Genomic DNA, 26,848 nt, shown 5'->3' on the forward strand with positions numbered 1-26,848 from the left:
GCCCTGCAGCAGTTTGGGGACACGCGTGGAGCACCGGTGTCCTGCTGGTACCCCCAGAGCTACAGGGTTTGTCACTGCAGTCTCTCTGCTTCCCTGAGCTCTTCCATGGGGTGTCTCTCTCATCACTGGAGAGAAGACTTGTTTTGGGGTGGGGGAAATGCCCTTCTTGGGGTCCCCATGTTGGCCTGCTCATTTCCAGCCCCATGACCCATCTCCAGCACATTCTGACATGCAAAAGGTCTGCTAGGTAGGGAACAGTGGGAGCCTGCAGGGTTCAGGGCTGAGGTCTGTCATTTCCCCCTCTCTGCTTCCCCCCAAGACTTTGATGCAGCCTCTCTGGACAAAAGGGGATTTTTTTTCTCCCTGCTGATTCAGCTTCTGCAGAAAAATGCCCTGACTGAGCCATGCCAGGTGACTCAGAGCATATCTGGGGAGAATTGGCCTGAGCTGGGCAGGGAGACTGGAAACCTCCACCGTGGAAAAATGAGCAAAGGCAGGAACCCAGGACAGGCCGTGCTGGAAAGGGGAACCTTGCTGGAACTTGGACTTGCTGCTGCACTCCATGCCTTGAACGCCTGGGTACACAGGAAGCTTCCAGGAGCTGACGCCAGTGGGGGCTACATCATGTAGCCAGAAAACAGGGTCAACACTGATATGTTTGAACCAAAAATGCCTCTTTGCAGCAACCCTGGGCTTTCCAAGCACCTGGCTCAGAGCAGATGCAAACATCTCTGCTTTGCAGCTTGAGATGGACTTTGGAGGAGCAGTCAAGTTTGAGCTAGAGAGAGGAGAAAACTTTGGGCAAGACTCACAAGGTGCCTGTCTCTCATGCTGCTGGGGGACCTCAGTGCCTCTGGAAAGGTGACTGGGGAAAGGTGATAAGAGCAGAGTGACATGTGGATCTGAGGGAGTGGTGGTGTGGGGAGCCAGGATTCTGGAGCTGCATCTTTTGAGGGTATCAGCAAATTCCTCATCCTAGAGGGAAGGGAGGAGAGCTGGACATGGGGAGCCCTGTGTGCTGCAGTGTGGCTCCTGCTGGTGTCCTGTCCTGTTGCTGTCTCCAGACCCTCCCACCGCCCTGAGCTATTAAACTGTGTGGAAAAATCTGTGCTGTGGTATCTGTCATCTCCTTCCACCCAGTCACTGTTCAGTTTGTCATTTCTCGTGCATCCCCAGCCTGAACTGAGCACAAACCCAACAATGCTCCAAGGAGCCAAGTCCTGAGCTGGGACTGCTGGCCCAAACCTCAGGCAGTGGGGATATACCTGGGAATGATTCCTGGTATCTTTCCCTCTACCCACCTGCCATGTGACCCACAAGCTGCACAGTTACCAGAGAGATGGGGCAGATCCTGCCCCTTTTCCTTACCCTGTCTCTGGGCTCAGCTGCTCCTTGCAGTGCTTCTCCCTGCCTGGCTCCCAGCTTGGCTTTCACTAAGCACTGGGGTCATGCACAGAGTATTAACATGCTTAGCCTTCACCCACCACAGGGTTAAGCTGTATTCCCAGCCCCATGCGAGTGGGAGCAACCAAAACCAGGCAAATAAAGGAAGAGATGGGACTCTGCAAAATGAAAAACACCTTTATTTTTAAACTCTTTCTTTAAAAATGTATTTGTAAAAGTTTACAGCATAAAAATAATATCTCATGGCTATAAATGTGACATAGTACAAATCCTACAAATACAACTGTAAACCTAGAAAAATGTTAACTCTTTGGTACCTTAGTCTGAACTCTGTTTTTTCTTTCACCCTCATGCTGATTTTGACAGAGAGCATAGAGATAGGTGCTGCTGCTGTTCAGAAAGGCTGCAGAGGAACAGTGTGATGCCAGCAAGCCAGCACAGCAGGATGGGGAGAGGGCACACTTTGGGCAAGACTTGCAGTTCTGGTGCAATCAGTCCATGGAGGAGAAAAGAAGAGGAGTGATGGGACACTGCAGGCCTCCCAGCACAAGCTGGCTTCCCTGCATCCTCCCACCCCAGGCAAGAGTCATCCCTCCAAAGTGCTGCTGGAGCAGTTCCCCTGCCTTTGCCAAAGCCAACTAGATCCACCTTGGCATTTCCCAGAGGCCTCAGGTCTCTGGGTGAAACATGGGAACTATGAAACATCCTTCTTAGGAATATCTGGCCTGCTTTAGGCAAGTCCTGCAGATGATGTGGTGCCTCCACTGTTACAGTCAGCACTCAGCATCCAGGCAGGGCTGGGATCTGCTGCAGGAATGACCGGTGGAGCCCTGGAGCTGCCCAGTGCTCAGGGAGGACCTGCAGCTGCCCTGGCTGTTCTCTTCCTGGGCAACCCGAGGCAAAGGATGCCAAAAGGTTACTGTGGGCCACCTAAGGGCAACCTTTGTGTTCTCCAAGTGGGAGCACAACCAGGCTGCATCCAGGCTCCCTGATCATCCTGGAACCTGAGCTAAGCACCGAGCCCAATCAGGGGTCTTCCTTGCACTTGTGTGTTGGAACAGGGGTTTTGTCCCCTTAGCACCCTGTGAAATCCCCTTCTCCAGATCTGCCAGCTTTGCACAGACCTTGGGCTTCCTCACAGGCAAACCCTAAGTGCTTGGTGCCCTTCATTTGTGGTGCTGTCTCTCCCTCAGCCCAGAGCCCTGGCTGGGAAGAAAGAGAAGAGCTGCTTCTCACTTCTGGCTGACTTCCCCTGGCTGCACATCTGCACTGCACTTCTGCCCCCATCCCCGTGGGACCCTGTCACAGTCCCCTTGGCAGGTGAACAGAGACAACTTAGTTACAAGTAAAGTCCGCTGTGCTCTAGAGTTCTCAACACAACACAAACAAACACTAAACGTGACACTCGCGCTTAAGAAAATAACACACTCAAACTGAGAAGGACAAAAGGATTAAAAACCTGTGCACACATCAGTCTGAGGAACACCTTAAATGTGGAAAGAGACACCAGAGTGCTGCATTAGTTTCTGGGATACACACATGAAATAGTGACTGGAAGTAGGATTATGCATATACTGGTTCTGATAACAATGTAACAGCTGTAGAGTAAAATATAATCTACAAATAAAAAGATATTGCACTAGAGATGGGCCCAAGCTGTGGCATGTGTTCCTTCGTGGGGGGCTCAGGTTGGGTCCACCTCTAAACACAAAACCACACCCAAACAAAAATACTGAACATCGAAAGAGAAAACCCAGTGGGATCAGTTCCCTTCAGAGTCTCACCGGAGAAATTATGGCTACAAAACTGATGGGCAAAACCAGCCAAACATTTCTCCTGGCCCTCACCTGCCAGGCCATGCAGGGACTGGAATGTTGGCAGCAGAGAGAGAGGGAGTGTGGGGCTGGATCTGTCATTCCCAGCTCTGCCAAGCCCTCTCTTTGAGGGATGTTTAGCAAAACACGTTGGCTTTGTCCAGCTGCCAGCTTGTCCCTGGCTGAGAAGGTCTGGTCACTGCAACTTGCAAAAGGTGCTGTGAAAGGTTGAGTAAGGACAGGAAAATACCACAAAGTGCAAGACTCAGCCCTTAAAATCACAGGGCCAAGGGCAAGTATTTGGTCATATTCCTCTGGAGTGCAGAATGGTACCATTTTGCAAAGAGCCTGGCGTACCTACTTGAAGAAGGAATAGGGAGGTGGGGGTAGCATCCCATCAGCAGCCAGAACAGATTTTGATGCAAATAGTAATTGCAGTAAATCTACAAATGGGAGAAAATGCAATAGGTATTCAAAGGTAGCTAATGTCCAGCTTATAGGACAGGATACCTGAGCTCCCCCAGCAGGGAGACCTCCCCTTTCAGGACTCTGGAAACTATTTGATAGTGGGAAATTAGTAATTTAATTAGCAATGAAATCTGTACAAGATGAAGTTTAGAACAGGATTTTTGGAATAAGCAAATTGCCAAAGAGAAAGTGAGAAGGTGTTAATTGATAGGAAAATCTTTGGGCTGGATGGAGGTAGTAAAAGTAGTTCTCTAGATTGTTCTTGCTGCTAGAAGTATCTAACACTTTTATTAGTCAGTCCTGCCCAAAAATAACAGTTTGTTAACAAAATTTGCTGATGACCCAATGTCTGGAACAGCAGGGAGTAGCTTGGTTAGAAATGCAGGAAGTGTAGAAAGACGTAGGTGCCTAGATTGGTCAGAAGATGACTCCAAGCTCTCAGTATGTTGTGGCTGGGAAAAAGCCAATATTATCCAAACCTACACCAGGCAAGTCGAGACCAGCACAGACCAGAACTCTTAATGCCCTGTGTGAGGTCTAGGTTTGACCTCACCTGGAGTACTGGGTATTTCTGGTCATCTTTGATAGAGAAGGATGAATTAAAAATGGAGCTGGTGCAGACAGGGACTATTAGGATAATCTGATGTGCCATCCTATGGGCTCAAGTTGCAGTGACACAGATCCTACCAAGCACCTTACATGTTAAAAAAAAAAACAAAAAACAAGCGATCTGACCCAAAGGATCTCATAAATTACTGCTTCTCTGCAGTGAGGATCATTTAATGAACTGTGGCCATAGGAGATGGCTCCTTCATTACAAGCAGGAGGAACAGAGGATGGAAAAACAGTTGTCATTCACAGTATGTTTCCTATGGATGGTGGGGAATCTGACCACAGAGGCTGAAAATATCCTCTGCTGACTGCCAATAAAAGTGCTATTTCTTATGTTCACATTTTACCAAGGACATCAGCCCACAAAACACCTACTCCTTCAGCCACATAAATGGCAGCACTGGAATGGTAGAAAACTTAAAACAGAAGCTGTTTTGCTGGGGATTTCTGGCAGAAGTTCTATATTTTGAAAAAAAAAAAAAAGAAATTCTCAGTGGCTCTGAGGTGGCAGAAGCCCAGCAAGATGCTGATTTGAATTTCTGATTTTGTAAACCTGCCTGTTCTGTTCCTGTAGGATGCACAGAGAGATATGCATGAGTAGGGCAATGAAGAGTGAATGGGAGCAGGGGACATGCAGTGAACAGAGCTCTGTGTGAAGTGAAACTCATTTCAGAGAAAAGTCTGCTGTCTTCCGTGGTGTCAGACCTGCGGTTTTGGGGGTCTAGCTTTCATCTCTGCAGAGGTGGGGTTCACAACTGATTTCCAAAGCCTGGTGTTCCTTCTGCTTTGAGCCTGCTCATTCAAATACCAGCTGAGAGCACAAGAAGCCCCTGACCCATCTGTGAAATGTGGGGAAGGAGGTGAAAAGCAGGGGGAAGGTCTGCGCCTGTTTAGTTTTCAAAACACTCTCCAAGAGTGAGGAATCCTCCGTGATTCCTCTTGCCCTTCTTGGTTCTCTGTGACATTTCACAGCCCTGGCAGGCTAAAGTGGCTCTGCCTGACCCCAGAAGGTGGCAGGGTGTGAGACACAGTTCAGCTGGGAACAAGGGCCTTCCCAGCCTCTCTCCCTCTCTTTCTTAGGAGCTACCCCTGGGTTGGTGTTCTGGCCTCCTTATTTCTTCCCATAATCTTTCTGTAACTCAGGAGGGAAAAGTGAGCCCTCCCATCCTGAGAAAGGGTGTTTGGGTGAACAGTTTATCAAAGGTAAGCTTTTGCTTCCCAAAGAAAAGGCACAAGGATTCTGCAGCTGGCGTGGTTATATGATTTCCCAGCAGATGAGCTGGGTATAGTGGCAGTAGATTAATGAATAATCATATTGCTTCCTTATACTGGCCCTGGCTAGTGGATTAATATATTTGTTCCCTTTAAATCTTCAATGGAGAATAATTAGCTTAGTGTCCACACAGACAACACAAACAACAGTGACTGCCCTCTTTGCTTCTATAACCAAGTCAATGTGAGGGCATTTGGAGCTCCTGGCATGCTCCCGGGGGTCCTGGTGCCATGCTGGGCACCAAAGGGTGTGACAACAGCCTCCAGGTGGATGCAGAGCTGTGCCCCAGAGCTGTGAATACCTGCAGTGCTTGTGATGCTCTATCCACCACAGAAGTGCTGTCAAGAGAGGAAAACGGTAATTCCGTACCTCCCAGACACTGGCTGGCCTCTTCAGGACTTGACTGTGCTTGGAGGAGAATCCAAAGTACTCCTGACCTCCAGCAGCTGAAGGCTGGTGTTGCGGGTCCTCTACACCCCAGCAATGGGCTCCAGGGGTGAATTATCTGTCCCAGTGTCATTTCACAGAACCACAGTGTGGCTGAGACCATCAGAGAAGTGCTGGTGCAGAGGAGATGAGACTCCTTGCCATGGAGGAGAAAGAGGCTGGAGTATCATCCTAGCAATGCAGAAAGTGGAGTCTCATGGAGATCCAACCCACGTCTTCCACTTGAAAAGATGTTGGTCTGTGAGATGTCTCCCTCCTGCAGTGGTTTGATGACTGAGGAGGATGTGGCAGTGATCTAGAGGGTTTCTGGCACTGAGCCACCTCTTTTTAAGGGAGAAGGGGATGGCAATGGGGAAAAGTCTTTCATTTCCCACCCAGCACTGGGAGACAGGAGGGAAGAAGGAATGCTGGGACAGGAGGGGATGTCCTGATGTACAAGCCCAAGCATGGCTCTCTGACATCTGGGTCAGCCCCTCAGCTGGCCTCTCCACAAGGAGATGCAAAGTCAGCCCAGCTCTGACTACAGGAAACTCTCCTCCACCTCTTGGTGTCCTGTGGTTGGCTCCTGGCAGCCTGGTTGTGGGTCGGATTCCTGCTCCTCATCCTGCCGGAGGCCCAGAGGGCTGTCACAGGATATTGTAGATGATGTGTTGGCCTCATTTAGCATAGAGCTGAAGGGAGACAAGAGGGAGAGAGAAATGAGTGCCTTGTCCCAGGTCTCCTGGTGGGAAAGGATTTCCACAAACTGAGAAGTGTGTTGAATTCCCAGAAGCGCCACTCTATCTGAGTAGCTCACCACCATGGAGCAGACCATATCGGGTGGGTCTATTGAGCCTTCAAACACAGCACTCGGCTGGCTGGGTTCTACAGAACGTGGCTCCCTGTGTGCTCTCCTCCCTGTGAGTGGGGTTGCCCGTCCTCAGCTGTGCTGGCTGATGTGCAGGGATTGACATTATGACAATGTGACATTGTGCCCTATCTTAGCTCATGTCCCAGCTCCTCTGGTTCACCTCCATCCCTGTGGGCTCATGCAGGTCACAACACCTCAGGTGGGATGACACTGCCCTCCTTCTCTCCCAGTATATCCACCCCTAGTCTGTGCCTCAACAGAGCATCCCTATTTTCTTTTGAGGTCCCTGTTTCAGATTTGGACAGCTGGGGGAAAGGCCAACACTCAGAAGCAATGTTTTTACCTGGCCCGGCTGATGGAGGCCTCCTGAGGGAGGTCACAGTTCGCCTCGGGTTTGGGGTCGGGCAGAGGGATGATGTAGTCATTCTCGCCCCCGTTCTGGTGCACGGCCGTGTAGAGGGTGCTGCCGGTGGGGGAGCTGGCAGCCAGGCGGGCGTTGTTCAGCACAGGGATGGTGGGTCTGGTGCGGACAACAGCGGGGTGGTCACTCTTCATGAACTCCTCATCCACCTGCTGGTACCTCTGCTCTCACAGGGCAGGTTACCAAAGAAAGGGAAAGGTCTTGTGAGTGGGGAGAATGCACTTGTGTTTCCTTTTCCTGCCTGCCAGGGTTTTCCTAGAGGGGCTGGCATCTTCTGGCTGGGTTCAGCTGCCCTTACTCCAACAAAGATAGGCCATGAACCTTTCCTAAGGGAGAGACCGGTGACACAACTTCACTGCTCCAAAATACCAAACAGTTGGAGGCAGGATTTTGATCTCCTGCCAGTTCTGATTTCCGCAGTTGCTGAGTTACCAGCTGCCTGTCTGGCGATGCAGTTGTCTCGGCAATGTTTCTGGGATGCCCAAACCACCTTCACTGGCTGCTCCAACTAAAGCAGCCTTGGTCACAGCAAACTCCTCTGGCACTGCAGCACTGAACACTGGTCTCCAAACCCTGACTGAGGGCCCTCTGACCAAGGCACTCACTTTCTTTTGTCCCTCCAGCACAGGGTCCTTTGGACATACCTTTCTGTAGCAATCCACCAGGAGGTTTCCCATAAGCACCACCAGCTGTGAGAACGATGGCCTGATCTCAAACTTCTCCTCCCAGCACTTCTGCATGATGTTGTAGCTGCCAAGAAGGAAGGGAGATCACTGAGTTATCAGGTGAGGAGAACAGGTAGAAATGCTTCTGTAGTGTGTAGAGCACATCCAGGACAAATACAGGTTGACAGCACGTACATTTCATCAGAGGCATGAGTGGGTTTGGACATCCGATAGCCACGTTTGATGGCGTTGTAGAACTGTTCATTCATAGGCAGCTCAGGGTATGGAGTCCCTCCTGGGGGTAAAGGGAGAGCAGGAATTAGGCTGGAGGATTGCCTGCCACCCTCCAGACAAGAAGGTTTTCTTATTTCTTTACCTTTCCTGTTTCATTTCACTTCCAAATGCAAGGTGAGCATGGGGAAGAAGGAGACAGAGAATGATGAAGTGCTACTCTGACTGGTAAAGTAGTGACTTGGGGGTTAGAAGAGCATTTTTATTGTATTTGAAGGGATCCTGCTAACACGTTATCAGAACCACAGAGACCACCATGATCTCCAGGGCACTTACCTAGAGTGAATATCTCCCAAAGAAGAATCCCAAAAGACCACACATCACTCAGGGTGGTGTAGAGGTTGTTGAAGATGCTCTCTGGTGCCATCCACTTAAGGGGCAAGAAGGTCTAAGAAAGAATCAAGGATGAAAGAGAGTCAGCTGTACCCACAGCACTTGTTTCAACAGATAAGAGCCTCACACCCAAATCACAAGCAAGGAAGACCTTTCAGATCTGCCTGTGAGTCCAACACATCTGTTGACATCTGCTGTCAGTCAGTTCTGGGAGGGACCAGTTGCTTTTTTCATTGCGCAGAACAGACCCAGCAGGCAGGAGGAAAGAATGGATGTGCCGTGTCCATTTCCACCACAGCCTGCCATGATGAATGCACATGTCACCGCATGTGTTCTCTGTTCCCTCACTCTTGAGGAGGCCACTGACTTGCATAACCTGACCAAAGACTCCTGAAAAAGTCCAGGCCTATCTGACTTTGGAAACCAGAGATCAGGCTGGAGGGGGCTAAGAGATGACCAGAAAAGAGCCAAAGGATACATCCAGCTTGTTTTCTGTTCTCACTCACGCGGAGTAATAAAAAAGAAACCCTCACTTGACCAGCTTGTAGGGAGCACTGGCTATGCTGCTCCTGAGATTTGCTTGCACAATGAATACCAAAATAATCTCCAGGAAGGATTGCAAAGGGGCTCAGTTTCATTTCCCATTTTGGACAGGAAACCAGCTATGTCAAGGCTGGACTGAAAACCCCAATCCCTCTGGGGAAGGGCCCCCCTGACCAAGCTCTGAGTACCTGTTTGACAGCACATGGGAGAAAGCATGAGAGAAGTTAAGTAGTTTGTAGATTAGATAAAGATTGGGGTTTAAGGCACCTCTCTATTCTCAGCTTCCCCAGCCTCAGTTTCTCTGGGAATTACATGGTCTGCTTTGCTTGGGACTGGAGATTCACAAATGCCTCAGGGCTGGAGTGGATAGGTTGTTGCTGAAATCACAGGGAAATGCTTTCTTGCAAAGCTCAACGCCTTATCCTCTCCTGCTTCAAAAGATTGGAGACATCCCTCTGCAAAGTAGCCGCCTGCAAGAAGACACTTCTTAAACTTGTGGTCTAGTGGTTAGAGCAGAATCCTGTGAATCTCTTCCCAGAGTGGTCAGTGAGTCACTACAGCCTTACCAAGCTGCCTAACCTTGCCCTCCTCCTGCCTGAAGCTCAGGACCACACTCAGTGCTGGCAGGATGCAGCACTGCTGCCGTGATCAGGACAGTTTACAGGGGACAATCCTGAGTTTTGCTACTGCTCAGGTTCTTCTGTAAAGAGCCAGGAGATGTAGGCATGCAACTCTGCTGCTTCTGAGTGTGCAGAGCAAACAAAGTGAAGGATGGTTGGCTGTTGACATCATCTCCTGGGAGTCCTGCCCTGTCACCACCTTTGTGCACAATGATGGACTTACAGGGGGATATGTTGGGGAGTGCCAGGCCCAGAGCCCTGGGAAGAAGGAGCTTGCAAGGCTCCTGGTACTCACACTGCCTTTGGAGATATAGTTGGAATCCCTCATGATGTCCCTCGCCAGGCCAAAGTCACAGATCTTCACCAGCTTCCCCTCACAGATGAGGACATTCCTGGCAGCCAGGTCACGGTGCACACACTGTAGGGGAGGCACAGAGCACTGTCACTGCGAGGGGCATTCACACAGCCTGAGAACACAGCCAGCTCCAGCACTAACCCATTCCTGGGGTTGCAGGGACAAGAGTCACCTCACATCACTTCAGGCATCTCCTTCACCTCTAAGGACAATCATGGCTTGAATACTAGCAGAGCCACCACATTTTTGCTGTTTTCATGGACTGCTTTCTCTGTGACAGCAACAGCCATATGGATCCAGCAGAGGGAATGTGAACAACCCAGCAGAGAGGGAATTGCCAGGGCTGAACCAAGTGAGGGGCCTTGGTGGGCTGGAAGGAGGGGGTGTCTCCATCTCTTTGGACAATCCAACCCAGCAGCCTGAAGATAACAGAGTTACACCAGCCTGGCTTGTGTCTCCGTGTCTCCTAGTCTGCCAGCATGTTGGATGTTTTCTGTATGAGCAGCCCTGGCATTTGCTGTGGGAGCACTGACCATGCACTTTTAGGGATCAGACTGTCTGGCTGGGGGCAGAGAGCCAGGAATTTCTCTCTGCATTGATGCCATTGATGCCTTCTGTTAGTCCTGCCCTGTGTGATGCTTCACACAATCCAGCTATATTACTGCCTGCCCTGGGCTAAGCCAAACCTTAGGAAATCACAAAGCCTAGTCCTCCATGGTGGCTTAATTTCCACTAAACAAGCACTTCTGATGAGTCCTGGGGTGCTCAGAGCATGCAGTGCAATAAGGGTGTCTAGGAAGAGTAGTTGTTCTGCTGCAGAGTGCCTTGTGCTTTAGCTCCCCGTACGCTGTTTGGTCATCCCAGTAAATAGGGATGATATAATGCTACAGCTGTGCTGTGCTCAGGAAGAGCACAGGGTCAGGGAAATAGAGGTCTGAAGCTCAGTGTGAGCCAGGGTTAGCTGTCACATGCAAATATAGTCATGCTGATCTCCAGGACTGTGTTTCCAAAGGGAAGTGGTCAGCATCTCTTTGACTGCACGGCCACTTATCCCACGAGAAGTTTGGCACGGACAGAGGGACAGCGGGAGGAAGCTGACCAGAGGACATGGCAGAAAACTCACTGCTGGCCACCACCACTACAGACTCCACAGACCAGCCAGCATACGTACATTTTTGGAAGCCAGGAACTCCATCCCATTGGCCACCTGGAAGCTGAAGCCCACCAAGTCCATGTAGCTGAGGAGTGGAGACTCATTTATCAGTGTCACCCGGTCTGTCCTTTCAGGAGCTGGAGGGCAAGCAGAGATGGATGTTGGTATTACCCAGCACACTGGTGAGCCTCCCATTAGTGGAAGGACACACTGGGGAATGCTCTGCCTCCAGCAACAAAGGGACACGGCTGGGAGCTCTCATTGTGAAGACATCTGCCACTGCTGCTGGACGAGTCCCAAAAGTGACCTTTGCAAGCAAAGCCATCCAGCACACGAAGTACAAGCACCTCTCCCTCCCGCTGTGGCCAGGCTGTTACCTGAGGGGGAGTAGCTGTCCAGTTCATAGGGGGTGCCATAGTTAGAGGACTCAATGTCAGCGTACTTGACTTCACCCTTCATGTCAGACATGGGCACATAGTCCAGGGAGTCGTCCTTGCTCATGTCCATGTAGCCCCCGTCACTCTCGACAGACATGGAGAGGTGGCTGTGGGGGGAAGCAAAGAGGCCGTCCAGATCCAGAGGGGAGGAGGAGACACGAGGGTTGGGGGCAATGATTTGTGAGTCTGAAATTCCCAAACCCTCAGCCTCAGCACTGCAGTATCCCACACGGCCAGGAAAGAAGCCCTGCATCATAGATGAAGTGGGGTGTAAACGGCATAGTGCTCAGGAAGATCTCAGCTGCCTTCAGGCAGAAAGAGCTGGGTGGGGGGAGGCTGTAACACTGCTCTATTTTACTATTGTTTTGGCGTGTTGGAAGGAAATGCTGCTTTCTAACTTCCCAGGAGACCATTTCTCAGCGCTGCTGTGCCTGCATCCCTTACAGCTGGCAACCAGATAAAGGATCGTTTCCCTTTCCTTGTGCACCTCTTGTGCAATTTCCCTCCTTGTAGCACTTCTCCCTTAGGCTCAGTAGCAACTCAACCTGCCCTGGAAATGCAGAGCTGAGATCTCCAGTGGATAAGACATGCTGGAAAACCCTGTGTCTCTGTACTCAGTGCATGGCTATGGCGATGCAAATAACGTTAACGATGCCTAGAAATGTTCACAGCTGGCACGTGTGCTAGCAAACTCAGGCTCCAGGAACACAGAGTCTGCTAACTCCTCGCTGCCAGGAGCTGCTTGGAGGTCACTGGTTGGCACATGGGCTGGTCTAACAAGGTAACAGAGGAGCCAGCTGAGTCCCAGTGCTGGGCTAAGTGTTTTCTGGAGAAATGTAGGATCCTTCCTGGGAGTACCAGCCTCCCTCCCTGACGGGGCTAGGATGGGGCAGGCACCAGGGAGGAGGAGAGAGCTGCTTTCCTGGTACCTGTGCACGTGGTCCTCCTTCGGGGTGTTCCCGTAGAGCTCCGCCTCCCGCCGTGCCTTGTCCCCGTAGGACTGCAGGAAGGTGTGCTTGTTGCGGTGCAGGTAATCCACCAGGTCCCCGTAGCGGCAGTACTCAGTGATGATGTAGATGGGTCCTGGTGGGACAGAACACCTCCATCAGCCCTGCCCTGGCCTCCGTGGCCGTGAATTTCATTGCACAAGGGTATTACCACATTACAGGAAGTCTAGGCAGGGCCAAAGGGAAGAGCCACCTTTCTGGCACTGAGCATTTTTTGGCGTTTGAGATTTGTGTTTGCGGAGTGAGGTGGGGGTTAACGGATATGTGCCTTCCCAGTTTCAATCAGGTTGGAAGAAAGGTGTTCAGAGTGCCACAAGGCTTTCTTAGAAGGTTGAATCATTTGGAACCAGAAAACAGGAATAATTCTATCTAAGGACAGCTGTCCACTCAAGCACAGCCCAGGAAAGCAGAGAGAGGATGCTCTGGGCTCATCTACCTCCTTTGGTGCAGGCCCCCAGCAAGTTGACGATGTTGAGGTGAGGTCCCAGGTGGCTCATGATCTTCAGCTCGGACATGAGGGCTTGCTTCTCACTGCTGCGGGCTGTCGCTGTTGGGGAGAGCCAGTGTGAGCAGCAGGGCAAGGAGGGGAGAGAGTGGCACTGACCGGTCTTGTGGCCTCAGGATGGGAAAAAGGGGAGAACTCACACTTGAGCATTTTGACTGCCACTTTCATGGTGGACCGTGAATGGCTCAGGCCATGGGCTGTTGCCTCTACCACACGGCCAAAGGCACCAGAGCCGAGAGTGCGCCCTGCAAAGAAACAGCCAGGAGGCAAAGTTGGCAGTGCTACAGAGGAGACGTGAGGAGAGGAGCCTGGAAAATACAAGCTGCTTGTCTGAAACCACACCAGCCTTGCTGCAGTCATTCTGGTGGGCATGGACATGGCCATGAGCTATGATGTTTGGGGCTGGGGCTGGTTTCCAGAACTGCTGGCCACAAGGTGGGATAGCCAGGAATAACACAGTGCTTAATGCCAAAGGGGGCAGCTGGCCTCCCACCGTGGTCCTAGATGATCCCCCTGTTAAAGGACCACGTAGTATCTCCAGGGATCACTGTGTCTATTCTGAGTTGGTCTCTTTTGAAGATCTCAGCTCAAAACTTATCACCCCCAGGTAGCCAGGACCTCAGGAATCTATCAGTGGGACCTGCAGAATCTTTACCTAACACCAGCTTGTCCCTGGGCACCTCCCAGGTGGAGTCATAAGGGAGCTGCATGGGATCCACATAGATGTACTCGTGCCCATCAGAGCTTACTGATTCAATCACCTTCCAGCGGATTTCATAACGAGGTTTCTGGAAAAGGGAGCAGAGGGAAAAGAGACATCTGAGAGGCTGGGAGTCAGAGAGGGCATGAGGGATATGTCCAGACTTTGTTAGGGAGTCTTTGGTCCCTACAGCCATTGCCTCATTCCCCATCTACCCCAGTGATGCCAGGGGCATGCAGGAACTGATGGAGGGCCATAGATCCTGATGCAGCTGGGGCGTCATCAGGCCCAGCCACCCTAACCCTGGGGTACCCCTGTGTCAGCCTGGGAACATTCTCCTCTTTTACCTTCTGCCACAGCACGATCAGGATGATCAGGGAGATCACAGTGAGGACCAGCAAGGCCAGGATGACAGAAATGATGACCACCTTGAACGGCAAGGCTGCAAAGATAACAGGGAGAGCAGTCAGACTTCTTCACCCCTGCGTGGCCTGAGCACCCAGGGAAAGGAGGGGAGAGCAGTGCAGAGAGGTCCCCACACACTCCTCCCCCAGATATTAACCCTGAGCTGTTCTCTGGGTAGGGACAATCTCCTCCTGGGCAGGCTTTCCCAGCACTTGCAGAGCCAGTCCCCCAGGGATGAAAGGGTAATGGGCTGTTACTGGCTTCTGTCTCAGGCCAGGTTTGGCCACGAGAGAATGAAAAGATCTAGAGGGGTTGTTTGGCCTGGGGGAGAGCTGGCAGCCCTGGGGCTGGGCTTGGACCATCCTGCCTCATATTTGGGATGTTCAGCATGTTGATGTTCAAGACCGTGGCACCATCTAGTGACCCAGGGGCTAACAACAAGACACTGGGGACCTGCTCAGGCACTCTTGTCTTGCCTCCCTGGAGAGATGGCCCTGCCAGCAGTGGGAACAGCATATCCATGGCCATTGGACCTAAGGGCTCCACACTCTAAATGGAACAATCTTTTCTGTGCAGCCCAAAGGAAGCTTCATTTGGGGCCGAAGCACCCAGGTTTCCAGGCTGGAGACACAGAAAAGTCTATCTCCCCACTAGCAGCTGAAAACTTGTCTCAGCCCTCACCGTGTGGGACCAGAGTGATGTCCTGGGAGTTGGTGCCCAGGAAGTTCTGCACAGTGCACCTGAGGAGCAGGGGCTCGTGCACCCTGTGCAGCTGCAGGGTGCTGTTGACGCGGTAGAGCCGCCGCTCCGCGTGGTACGAGGCGTTGGTCTGCACGCCGATCTCGGCCGACTCATTCCCCAGCAGCCGGGTGGGCTGTCCCTTGGTGCTGCACCTGGCCCAGACAGGATAAAGTCACCTGAGAGCCAGCAGGGACCACTTGCCACCTCGGGTTGCTCAGGGGCGTGTCCCGGCAGAAAACAATTAAATAGTAGCCTGTTACTGTGATAACTAAAAGTCCAGCTGTTCTCATGGCCTCCATCCCTCCACTCACCATTTGATGTCGCTGCAAGTAGACCAGCTGATCTCTGGCTGGGGCATGCCTTCAGCAGAGCATGTTACAGTCTGCTCCCCACTGTTGGCACTGCTGTTCTCCTTGAGATCCACCACTTTAGCTGGCACTGAAACCAAAAGACAGTGATGGGAATTAATCTTCCTTTCTGACTACAGGATGGAAGGGGAACATGATTCCTCTGGCAAATGTGAGTCTACTGTATCCCAGCCATAGCCTAGGGATGAGGTAGGACTCATCATGTCCATTGTGTTTTATTTTTGAAAGGGAACAGCAAAAAGAGTAAAGTTTGAGGGGGTTATGGAGGAGATCTGCCCCCATGTAGCCTGACTGGAGAGCAGGGTGAGCATGGGGGAAAGTCCTGGGCATCACAGCTGTACAATCATCTGTACATCTACTACCTTGGGCCAAGCTGATGGTGTCTGTGCTGCCTCCCTGTCCCCCTTGCTCTGAGGCCAAGTGTGAGATATTTCACCCAAGTGTGTTTCTTGCTTGAATGCTCTTTCTTTAAACAAGACCACTCTAGAGCTGTGGCCATAGGAGTAAAGGCTTCATTCTGAGGGTTCTGGAGCAAAGGATGGTGCCACCCTCTGAGGCTGCTCCCGCTCTCCTCAGCCATGTGTGTGCATGCCCATCCTCACCATTTATCTGCAGATGGAAGGAGAGTTCCTGCTCATCATCCTCATTGGAAGCCCGAATGGTGTAAAATCCTCCTTCTTCCTGCTTCACCCGCACCAGCACCAGAGCTGTCTGGTACCTGGGGGAGACACAGTCCCAGAGGGACGGCTGTGGGAAGGTACCTGGGGACCGATAATGCTTGGAGGCAACCAGCTCCCACCCACCCGAGGAGTGCTCAGAATCCACTCACAGAAAACTATTCAATCCACCAACTGTGCCCAACCAGCAGTTTGGAGATTCCTTTGCGAATTACCCCCTCTCTGCACCCTGGTGAGGAATGATGGGCCCGTACCTGGTTTCTGACAGGTTCCTGCTGGTGATGGTGAACTCGCTGCTGCTCTCCATGGTCAATGTCCTGTTGTTCTTCAGCCACACAATGTTGGGCTGGGGATAAGCCTCCACTTCCACCTGGATAGTGTGGCTCCTGTGGACCTCGGCATACACTGTGCTGGGCAGGTGTGTGTGGAAGCGCACAAAGCCACGCTCTGAGGCAAGAGGAAGAGGGGGGTCAGAGAGGGGAATAACCCTCTCCCTGACTCTTTGGATAAACATGGATCTGGAACAAAATTCTCTGAACACCCAAAAGTGGTGGGGCAGCTCCAGATCCATCCCTCAAGACCACAGGCTTGTGTCTGAGGGGAATGTGGATGCAGAGCCACACTGGAGCAGGGGAGCTCACAGGGCAGAAACGTGTGGCTATTATCTTGTGGAGATAATGAAGATGGGGCAGTTTCCCTCAAATTACATGAAAGAAGGTCAGATGCAGATGCAGGACAACATGTCTTCACATCACCTTGGCACTGCACAGCGCAGAGGAGCTCTTACTGATACCCTCAAGAGTCTTAAAGGGTCACAAAAGCAATGAAGGGAAATTTGGGATGTTTTGAAGCCAAGAAGCGCGCAGGGGTGACATGAGGTAAGGTTTGGCTCGTTGTCATGGTTACTTAGAGCAGAAGTGAGGAGGGGAGAAAGCTGGAGGCTGTGAGAGAGGAGAGGGGGTACTCTGGGACATCCTGCCTGGACGCCCACATAGTTTTCTGGCTCTGGCTGTGTGGGCAGTAACGCACCGATCACTTGGACAGTGATGTCCTTCCGATCTGTTTTCTCATGGTAGCCCTCAGAGACATTGCAGACATAGGTCCCACTGTCCTCCAGCTCTGCATTCTGGATGATGAGGATGGAGCGGATCTCATGGGTCGATCCAGGCAGGAAGTCAGTCACCGGCTCCACAGCCTTCCCTGCCTGCAAAACGGGGACAGGAGACACAGCCTGAGGAGCCAAAAACATGTTCTGCCATTGGGCTCACAGGAAGGGAGGAGAAAGTGGTAGAGGACCCCAGCCTGGCTGCCACAGGACAGGGAACATGCACCAGTCAGAGACCCCTGAGGCAGACAGTCTTAATCCCAGCATAACCCCATCAGACCTCCCTGTGTGGCAGCAGCAGCAGCAGCATCCCATAACTTCTGCCATGGGATATTGATGAGTGACTGCTATGGCACATCTGGGCAGAGGCTGGAGCTGCTGCCCAGAGCCTGTGGGTGTGGAGCACTCACCTGCTTGCGGGGATAATCCCAGTTGAAGTTGACCAGCTCGTTGCCACTCACGGTGCACATCACGGTGACGTTTTCTCCCTGGCGCACCATGGTCTGCACCGCACTGATGGAGACATTCACAGATGACACTGTGGGAAAGGTGAAGGAAAGGAATGAATTATGAAGGGATAAGTCCTTTTTCCCTGGATGGACTGGTCCACTGGAAACTGTCTTCCCTGAGGGATGGAGCTGACTTGTAGGAAAAACCCATTCTCTAATGGAGACAGGACTAAATCCAGCCTCTGATCACTGAGGAAACAGGGAGAGCTTTGGTGTCTCCTGCCACTGGCCTGAAGAAACAACTACAGCAGGTGCACAGGTGTGCTAAAACAATGTCAGCTCACCCTGGATCCTATAGACATAGAAAGTGTCTGAATCCACCTCCTGGTCATCCACATATGTCCGGCAGAAATAGGTCTTATCCTCAAAGAAGCCTTTAAATCCCTGTTGTGGATCATATGTAGCTGGGATGGGGTTCTCCACCTTCTTCTCATAGAGGGTGACCTGCATCTGTGGGTTGGTCACACGGCATGGGATGACAGCCTCTGTGTAGCCCGTGATGAAGATGAAGACCTCTTCAGAGGTGACTGCGGGGAGGAAAACCAGGGAGGGATCTGTGGGAGAGAGGGAACATTGCTTAGAGAAAGCTGCTTGGAAGCTTAACCAGGGCTGCTTTGTGCTCCTCCAGGAATACTCCACCACAGGGCCCTGACTCCATGTTAGTTGGATGCTTCTTCCCATACTTCCCTTGGGAAAGTAGAGCTGCACATCCTGTGCTTGTCAAATGTCTCCTGGGAGGGTGAGAGAGACCCAGCACCATCAAGCACTACTGCTCCCCCACCACTTGTCCCAGCACACCATGCTCTCCATGAGCTGGCACATGAAAGACACCTGCCATGCGGGCTCTCCTGCTATTGGATAAGGGATCTGGGGAGGCCAGGTGCTTGGAGACAGAAAAATCAGCCAAAGCCCTCATTTTCCTGGTTGCTAAACCCCATGGAAACCCACAGGCAAGGACCTGCTGTCCCCTACCTGGAACATAGATGTACAGGGCTCTCCTCTCTGCTGGCTCTGGAGCCTGCTCAGGGCTGTAGGTGCACGTGTACTCCCCGGTGTGATGGCCTGTCACGTTCCTGAGGGTGAGATTGCTGACGAAGACACCGTCCCTGTGCTCCAGAGAGGCAGCAAGGGGCTGCCCCTCCCGTTCCCAGACCAGCTCTCTGTCCCCGTAGCACTGGAGGGAGAAGGTGCTGTGGAGGCTGAGGACAAGCTCAGTGTCTCTGGGTTCGATGTGCAGCCTGCTGTCCCCAAACGTTACCTCCAGCAGACCTGGGAGAGGAGTGACATGAGACCAAACTGAATCCCTCGGAAATCCACAGAGGAACACACCTCATGGCAATGTGTTTGCTTTGTAGTGTCAGCCTTGACACTGGAAAATAATTTTCCTGTGTTTGCCTTCCCTAGTGTAATTACCACTGACAAACCCACAGTCTCCTCAAAAACGTCCTGCCAGTCCAGAACTTGGTGGGTCACCCTTCATTCCCTGCACCTCCTGCAACCCTCACTGGAGATCAAATCAGACATCACAGGATTCAGCAGTGTTCAATGCAGCCCATGCTGTCTGCAGCAATATTGGGTGGAGAACCCCCAAGGAGGATAGGAGGCAATTCCCTGCTCTGCTGGCTGCCTGTCCACACAGTGTCAGACAGGACACAGCCAAGGCTGAAACAATGTCAGTTTACAAGAAAGTGAAAAAGGAATGAAAGCAAAACCTTGCAGGAAATCCTTTGGAAGCAATAGAGCAGGCAAGCTCTTCCTGAATGGCTCCCCATGTCTCTCCTAGCTTCCTTGCTTCACCATCTGCCCAGATCTCCCAATGGGGCTGTGACATGCTCCTTTCTGGTGTCCCCACAGGTGGGCAGGACAGCTGGTGACAGCTCCAGGGACTTGCAGCAATGCTGTGAACAGCCCAGGTGCAGCCAGGAGCCCTGGTGCCTTGCTGTGTGGGGTTGTTGAATACACAGGATCTGACCAAATCCCTCCTGCTGTGGGGTGCCCAGCTAAAGTGGGTTCTCGGGTGCCTGCTAAGGAAGGTCTGAGCACACCTGGCACTGCTGCCCATGGAAAGGTCTCCTTCCCCCACTGTGCTGTGCATCACCATGAAGCAGGTGGGGACTTTACATCCACCCCACCACAGGGCTGAGTCAGCCCATGAATCTGAGGCACCAGCAGGGATAGATGTGCCTGGAGCATGCCGTGCACCCCAGTGCTTCCCCATGGCACTGCCCCTTTCCTCCCCCTCACCCTGCCCAGGGATCACACAGCCTTGCCCAGCCACAGCACTCACCAGTGAGGATGAGGAGGCAGAAACATGTCTTGAGAGTGGGGCACAGCATGCTGGGCTCTGGGCTGCGTGTCTGAGGCCTGTAAGGAGCAAAGTGATATGAGCACAGCACTCAGCAGAGGAGGGATCCCTCGGCTGTCCTGGGCAGGGGTCCCTGAGCCCCACTTCTCCACCTCAGAAACCTTTCGTGTCTCCAGTTTTCAGCCTTTTTCTGCTGGGGGAGTGGTGCTTCTCCCTCATGCTGGATCTGCAGTTTCCAAGACTTCTCCCACTGGTAAACAGGGATTTTGCTGGAGGCTCCAGCAGTTGTGTCAACTTTTGCTCATCTCAGCTGGAAATTCCTCTCCCCCCTTGGCAGAGCCCTGCCTTCCTCCCTCCCTCCCTCTGCTTTACCACTTGCCTTTTTTCCTTAGTTTTTCTTCCCTCAGTCACAGTGAGATAAAACTTGCTAGAAAACAGATCCCCCTCCAACCCTCCCACATTGTTTGCTCTTTCCAATGAAATAAAAGAAGCCTTGTCATGGCACTTAGTTGCTGGCTGGGGTTAAACCACAACAAGCCTGAAAAAACACCACCAAATATTATTTTCTTGTATTTGACTTTTAAATACATAAATTTAAGAGAATATCTAAGAGGGTTTTTTAGTTTAAAATCCTTCTAATCAACATTTCGCGAGAAATCTTTAGAAACCAGGGAGGTTTTCAGCCCTCCCTGGTGCAATCCAGGAGCCAAAGGAGATGAGGCTGGAGATCCTTACTAGCAGCAGTCTTTCTCCTGTGTATTGGGGTGACAGGTACCCCTCCCCACGGTGCCTGCAGGGGTGGGAAGGAGTATTTCTGAAAAGCAAAATGAACACACCGACAAGAGGAAGAGGAAGGGAAAAGGCTTTCCCTGTGCCTGGGCAGAGCCTGGGGGAAATGACTTCACTGGGGAACTTGGGGATGCTCCTGCATGGAGCTGAACCTCACAGCTGCAACCCAGGGCTGAGGTCCTGCCCTGCCACTGGGCCCCCTGCCAAGGCAGACCCCGAGGAGAAGCCCCCTGTCATGCTGGCAGTGCTCTCGGGAGCTCTTGCCAGGCTCAAGGAGGGCTAGTGGCAATCTGGACTTGCTGACCCGGCCCCAAGCCCCGTCTCTTACTGAGCTCTCTGCTGCCTCTGGCCCTGCAGCGGCCTCCCGGTCTGCTTGATGTTAAGGAGGAAATGGTTTTTAAATGACGTGCGCTTGTCAGATGTTTTTATTATTCTCTTGCTTTGGCTCAACAGAAGTCTGATCTACCACAAATCCTTCCAGGTCTCCAGCTTATTCAGCAGCATCCGTCTCCCTCCTCCCGGAAAAAAACCCTCTGTAACTCTTCTCTCTTCGTTTGCCAGAGGGGATAAGAGCACTTAGGGCAAGAGATGGGGGTGGGTAGGATGAAAGGACCGTGGTGAAATTCAGGCTGTAAATGAATGTGACCTCCCTGCACCCACCCTCAGAACATCAATCCGCAGGAGAGAGGATGGGCAACCTAATCTCTGCCCCCCAAGGCACTGCCATGAGAACAATTACCTTCGTTTCCCCATTCTCCTTTACAGAGGTGTGTGATTCATCCATTATTCAATTTCAAGGTTGTAAGGACAGCCGGGATCCTCTCCTGTCACCCCTCCCTGCCAGGTTGTATTCACCACCCCAGCCCACCAGATACCTGCCTGTAAGCAGCTAGGACCCTCCCAAACTCATGCCCAGCTTTTATCTGCCTGTCCAGCTCCGTGGCTGTCACTGTCAATCCTGCTGCAGGCCAGATCTTGGCTTCACACAGACAGCTCCCTGGCTCCAGCAGCGATCTCTGCAGGATCACTGATAGGCAAACCCCTGCCCTGCCGGATCAGGGAGCCGGGCACGGGTTTGTGCTGCTGCTGGGCTAGCAGGGGTGCTGCTCCAGCGAGGACTGAGAGCCCCACAGCCTCCGCCTGCCGCCTCCGGCCGCCCCCGCTGTGTTCATAGCTGGTTTTAATAAAGCTGCTGCTTTTGCAGAAAGGCATTTTCTCTTGGAGATGCTTCCCGAGCGGAGTGGGAGGGTGGCAACGTCTCGCAAAGAGTGGTGACCTCTCCCTTGTTTGTCTGCTCCGGCCGGAGCGAGAGGCAGGCTCGGAGGCGCTGGCTGAGCTCTGCCCGTCCTGCGGGAGGCAGGGGGACAAGCCTTTCCCTCCCTGTCACGGGGGACGTGTGTGCTTGCACATGTGGGTGCGCACAGGCATTTCACAAGGGATCCAAATGCACCCAGCTCACCGCCAGCCTTGAGAGCACTTCTCTCCTCAATCCCAGCTTTTGTTCTTAGCAGAACTGTGAGCGCCAGTAAGAGTGCCAGACGAGGAGGAGCAATCCCACTCAGTGATACAAAAGCAGGCACCCAGACCTTATCCCACCCAGGGACCCAAACACACGATGCTCTGCTGCCTTGGGTGATCTCCTCTCACCCCTGTGGGTTAGCAGGGTGCCACAGACCCCTCAGACTCCTACATCCTTCCCATAAGCCATGACCTGAATGTTTTCAAGCCATCCAAGATCCTTTGCCCTCACCCATCCAGGCACAACCACGGAGGCCAGGGAGCTCCTGCAGCTCCAGCACCCTTCACTCAGCCCTGCAGCTTCGTGAGAGCTTCCCACCCTGCAGCCATCAAGGTGCTGTCCCGACTCTCCACCCCCACGTCCCACCCCTCACCATCCTTCCCTCCCCGCCAGCACTGGTACAGACCTTCCCTCTGCCCCTCTCCAGCTCCTCGATGTGAAGGCAAACCAGTCCTAGCCAGGCAGGGAAAGGAGCTTTTCTCTTGAGCCACAGTGTTTATTATTCTAAAGGAGGAATTTGGCTGGGAGAGGAGACAGGAGGTCGGCTGGCTCGCAGGGCAGCCGCGCTGGCTGGGTGACACAGCCCCACACCACATTCAGCCCCACATGCCTGTGGGGTGGCCGTGCTCCCCAGGGGCTCAGCTCCCGGGAGGGCTCAGGTCCTGGGGGCCACGCTGGGGCTTGGCCAAGTGCCGTGGGGGAGGCTGGTCCCCGACACTTGGCATGTCCCTGCTCGCCCCCACGCTGCGCCCAGCGAGGCCAGAGCTGGGCACTGCTGGACTGAGAGTGTCTGGGAGGGTTCGGAGTCCAAACAAGACACAGATACAGGCAACTGTCCCTGACTGGTGACACAGACGCTGCATGTCCTTATCTCCCCTCTGTAATCACAGCAGCCTGGCAGAGCAGAGAGTGGAGTTTGCAGCACAGATGAGGAGAGCTGAGCCAACCCTGGGGCTGCTGGCTTTCCCAGCTGGCAAAGGGAAGTGTCCCAGAGCTGGCTGAGGTCAGGCACCACTGGAATCCTGCTTGAGCATCCCTAGCCTCGTGCTCCTGCAGGGGGTTTCTGGGGGATGGAATAAAAGGGGTCACCCCAACATCCCAGGGCAGCTGCAGCACTGAGCACGGGGCTCTGATGGCCTGTGATCCCACAGACAGGACACGGCCCAGAGGGCCAGAGCAGCGGTCAGACAGCACAGCCAGGGCCACGGCTGCGCCAGGACCGGGATTCAAGTCTCATGACTCCCCATCTCATGACTACACAGCTTTTCCAGAGCAGCCCGCTCCCATTTCTCCTGCATCCCAAATCTGATGACAGCTGAGCTTTCTCCTGCGCCTCCTCTCTCCCACTCCCTCGCGCGAGCGGCCGGGGGCTGATGCCTCTGCGGCTGATGACCTTGGACAGGAATTTCTGCAGCAGGAGCAGGGCAACGCCCAGGAGTTGGGATACAAGGAAGAGCTGTATCCAGCCTGTGCTAGGGATGGTACCACCTTAATTTAGGGAGCCACCTCTATTACTCCTTGCACCCCAGAGTGTCTTGCTGAGCAGCTCAAGCATCACCAAACCTTACTGATTCATTAATGTTTCCCAACTCCAGACCCCTCTCTTGTTTAAGAATGCTAGTAAGCCTAAGATGCCTTTGCTAATACCCAAAATATGCTGTGTGGGTTCAGTCTTCACTCTTCTTGGGTAACAAGGCAAGAATTCCCTCTGACTTTGTGTGCCCTGCCATACTCTGAGCCCCCTCCCCTCTGCACTTGCTCCCTGTGTGTCTCCCAGCATCCTGGCAGAACACACATGGCACAGACACTGCATGGCACTGCCCATGCCCAAGCATGGATCGTGTGGGACACGGCCATTTCCAGCCCTTTAAACATCATAAACCATGGGAGAGGACGGGTTAGGAACACCAAGGATGTCCTCCCAGTCCACTGCCCTCCTCCCAGCCTGCCTAGACCATAGTGCCCTGTGCAGAACCAGTGTGTGTGTGGGGTGCCCCAAGCACCCCCAGAGCTGTGGGAGCTGAGAACCAGTCCACAGAGCTAGTCTCCAGCTTATTCAGCAGGGATAAGGGGATGGGGAATGGCTCAGCATGCTGGGGAGTGGGTGAGCAGCCACAGCCACCCTGACAGCCACCTTGGCAGGAGCTCTGGTCCCTACAGACCATTAGTCACCAGTAAGGGAATGCACTGTTTGTGGGAAACCAGGGCGCTCAGCCCCCTCTCAGCAAATTCTGTTTTTGTATTTCCAGGGGCAATTCCTGCACCCATTGCCCACGCTGCTCTTCTCTCTGGCCATGCTCTCCTTGCCGTCATCGCTGCTCCTGTGGTGTTGGGCAGAGGTGCTGGATGCTGGCCCTGCCCACAAGGGCATCTCATCTGACTTGGAAGGAGTTCTCGCTCAGCTGCCAATCCTTTCCCTTCCTCTGGATTTCTATTTCTAGCCCCTTTTTTTGCAGGGCTGTGCTTCCAGGCGCTCCCACAATGCTTGATGGCCCCGCCACTCTGCCAAGCAGGCAAGGGACATCTGGTGCAAATTAGCGCGAAGTCAAATATACTTTATTTCTTTGTCTAAGCGCATCTGAGTCATTAAGTGAGATCATGGGTGCCCATATGAAATAGAAAATTCCCTGTATGCATCCCATGATCAATACTGCTCACAGCCAGGGAGCAAAGGCATTCCTGGCAGGGGAAGGGGGACACCATCCTCCGCTTTTGAAGGCAAAAGGCTCTTCGAGCAAAGGCTGGTGACCCCTGAAAACCCAAAACTTGCTTGTCCGGCAGTGAAACTCCTTGGCTTGTCCTGTTTTCCCTCTGCCACCCTCCCTCTGGCTTCTGCAACTGCTTCTTTCCCACCCTTTAATCTAAATAAAACTGAGTGGTGTTTTTTTTTTTTTTTTTCCCTTGGCTGGAATTGTCCGGAGTTGCAACATCTCTCCTCTGGGGTCCCTTGGCTCCCATGACACTGTGTTTACTCACAGGCCAGATTATCATCACAGAGCCCTTTTTCTTTTTCCCAGCAAAAGGCTAGAATTAGGCAGGGCACACACATGGGGAGTTTGTCATCCCAAGGCCCATAAACGGCCGCTGATAAAACACAGAGGTAGGAAATCTGAAACCCAACTGAGGAGCAGCCGGGCTGGGCAGTCCCTGTGTCCCGCAGGCCATCCCTGCCCTGAGATGAACACCTGGGGGCAAAACCCTCCTCACCTGGCCACCTGCCAGTGCCAGGGGGGCCCCAAGCTTTACCCAGACACTGCGAGACCGGGGAACACTGAGAGCCTGGGTACCTGTTGGCAGTGTGCTGGAGCTGGGGGTGTTTCAGTCTGGGAGAGGTGAAGTTTTGCAAGCGCAGACAGTGTCATTAATGCCAAAACCCTCTGAGTGGTTTTGTGAGAGCTCCTTGGCTGTGAAGATGTGACTAAAGCCACAGCCTTGGTATGGACTGAGCTCTCTAGGATGTGGGAAAAACATGGGCAGATGCCACCCCTGGGGATGAGCCAAAGGACAAGCCCAGGGACACTGTGCCCACAGGAGGGGACGGCCCTCCTGCTGACGTCTGCATTAGGGAGCAGATCTGACATGACCAAAGCCCCTGCCCAGGACCCCAGACTCTGGTCCTCAGCCTCAGTGGCACCTGGAGAATGTGGTTGTGTGGTCATGAGGGTCCTGCAGTAGATGTAGCACACGAGGTGGCACACGGCACACCCAGCCTCCTCCAGGCCAGCCTGCCACAGGCATCCAACAGAGAGCTCAAAATGAGGACTGTGACCCTGAAGCAGGGGAGGGAGACTGCCAGGGGAGATGACAAGTCCACACTGAGCCCCAGCAGTGTTATTCAGCTGCCCTGGGGTCAGCCACGTGAGGAATAGGGTGGGGAGGTGAGCCCCATGCAGCCCTGTCTGACTATAGACATCCTCTCTCTCTAAATGAGGGAGAACCTCAGTGTCACACACAGAATCCAGCAAATCTCCATCCATGGCTCTCCACAACACATCCCTGTGAGGAGCCAGCACAGAGGGACGTGGGACCAGGGCGAGCCCTGCACTCTCACCCATATCCCCTCCTCTTTCCCCCTCTGTTTTAAGCCCATGGGAGACAGAGGAAACGAGTGACCCATTTAGTGCGAGTTCAGAATAAAAAGAAACATCTGTTTGGAGAGGTGCCAGTGTTATAAATAATCCCCCAGCCCCGAGTGATGGTATTCATGGCCCTTTCGGCTGCGCATGCTCCCCTGCTTCCGCTTTCCGAGGAAAGGCCAGACCCCATGGGCTGCTCCCCGGAGCCTGCAAGCTTGGCCTGGACTGTGGGAAAACCCTGGGTGAGGACCAGGGCTCACCTGGGCCCAGGGAAGGAGGGAGGGGGTGTTGGGAGGAATGGCTGCCACGTGCCGGGCAATGCCCAGCTGTCCCTTGCTGCATCCCCTGCTTCTCGCCCTGGTCAAATCCTGCCCATCTTGGTCTCCCTGGGGCAGACAATGTGTGCCAGGGTCATGGTGGTGCTGGGACTGGCTCAGGGTGGTGCTGGGACTGGTC

General features: G+C 53.0%; 1 protein-coding gene across 3 annotated transcripts in view; it reads right to left on the reverse strand.

The window, feature by feature from the left end:
• Positions 1 to 1,563: 1,563 nt before the first annotated feature.
• PDGFRB (platelet derived growth factor receptor beta) overlaps positions 1,564 to 26,848 on the reverse strand; it is a 31,364-nt gene continuing 6,079 nt past the window's right edge. Inside the window, exons 1-23 of one of the 3 annotated variants that reach the window (XM_066196831.1) lie at positions 22,723 to 22,751; positions 19,991 to 20,067; positions 18,676 to 18,972; positions 17,988 to 18,257; positions 17,605 to 17,732; positions 17,119 to 17,293; positions 16,344 to 16,536; positions 16,015 to 16,130; positions 15,356 to 15,482; positions 14,985 to 15,196; positions 14,246 to 14,340; positions 13,854 to 13,986; positions 13,339 to 13,443; positions 13,130 to 13,240; positions 12,616 to 12,769; positions 11,627 to 11,793; positions 11,268 to 11,386; positions 10,037 to 10,159; positions 8,522 to 8,633; positions 8,150 to 8,249; positions 7,934 to 8,039; positions 7,212 to 7,450; positions 1,564 to 6,689 (exon numbers count right to left, since the gene is read on the reverse strand). In XM_066196831.1, coding sequence (XP_066052928.1) covers positions 6,539 to 6,689; positions 7,212 to 7,450; positions 7,934 to 8,039; positions 8,150 to 8,249; positions 8,522 to 8,633; positions 10,037 to 10,159; positions 11,268 to 11,386; positions 11,627 to 11,793; positions 12,616 to 12,769; positions 13,130 to 13,240; positions 13,339 to 13,443; positions 13,854 to 13,986; positions 14,246 to 14,340; positions 14,985 to 15,196; positions 15,356 to 15,482; positions 16,015 to 16,130; positions 16,344 to 16,536; positions 17,119 to 17,293; positions 17,605 to 17,732; positions 17,988 to 18,257; positions 18,676 to 18,972; positions 19,991 to 20,039 — 3,282 coding nt within the window. In that variant the 5' untranslated portion in view covers positions 20,040 to 20,067; positions 22,723 to 22,751 and the 3' untranslated portion in view covers positions 1,564 to 6,538. Of the gene's footprint in view, positions 6,690 to 7,211; positions 7,451 to 7,933; positions 8,040 to 8,149; positions 8,250 to 8,521; positions 8,634 to 10,036; positions 10,160 to 11,267; positions 11,387 to 11,626; positions 11,794 to 12,615; positions 12,770 to 13,129; positions 13,241 to 13,338; positions 13,444 to 13,853; positions 13,987 to 14,245; positions 14,341 to 14,984; positions 15,197 to 15,355; positions 15,483 to 16,014; positions 16,131 to 16,343; positions 16,537 to 17,118; positions 17,294 to 17,604; positions 17,733 to 17,987; positions 18,258 to 18,675; positions 18,973 to 19,990; positions 20,068 to 22,722; positions 22,752 to 26,848 lie in introns of those variants that run through there. The other 2 variants (XM_066196830.1, XM_066196832.1) reach the window with 2 other exon arrangements.

Source organism: Chamaea fasciata, unplaced genomic scaffold, assembly GCF_029207755.1.
Source record: "Chamaea fasciata isolate MVZ Bird 193981 ecotype frontalis unplaced genomic scaffold, bChaFas1.0.hap1 SCAF_15, whole genome shotgun sequence".
Classification (NCBI taxonomy): domain Eukaryota; kingdom Metazoa; phylum Chordata; class Aves; order Passeriformes; family Sylviidae; genus Chamaea; species Chamaea fasciata.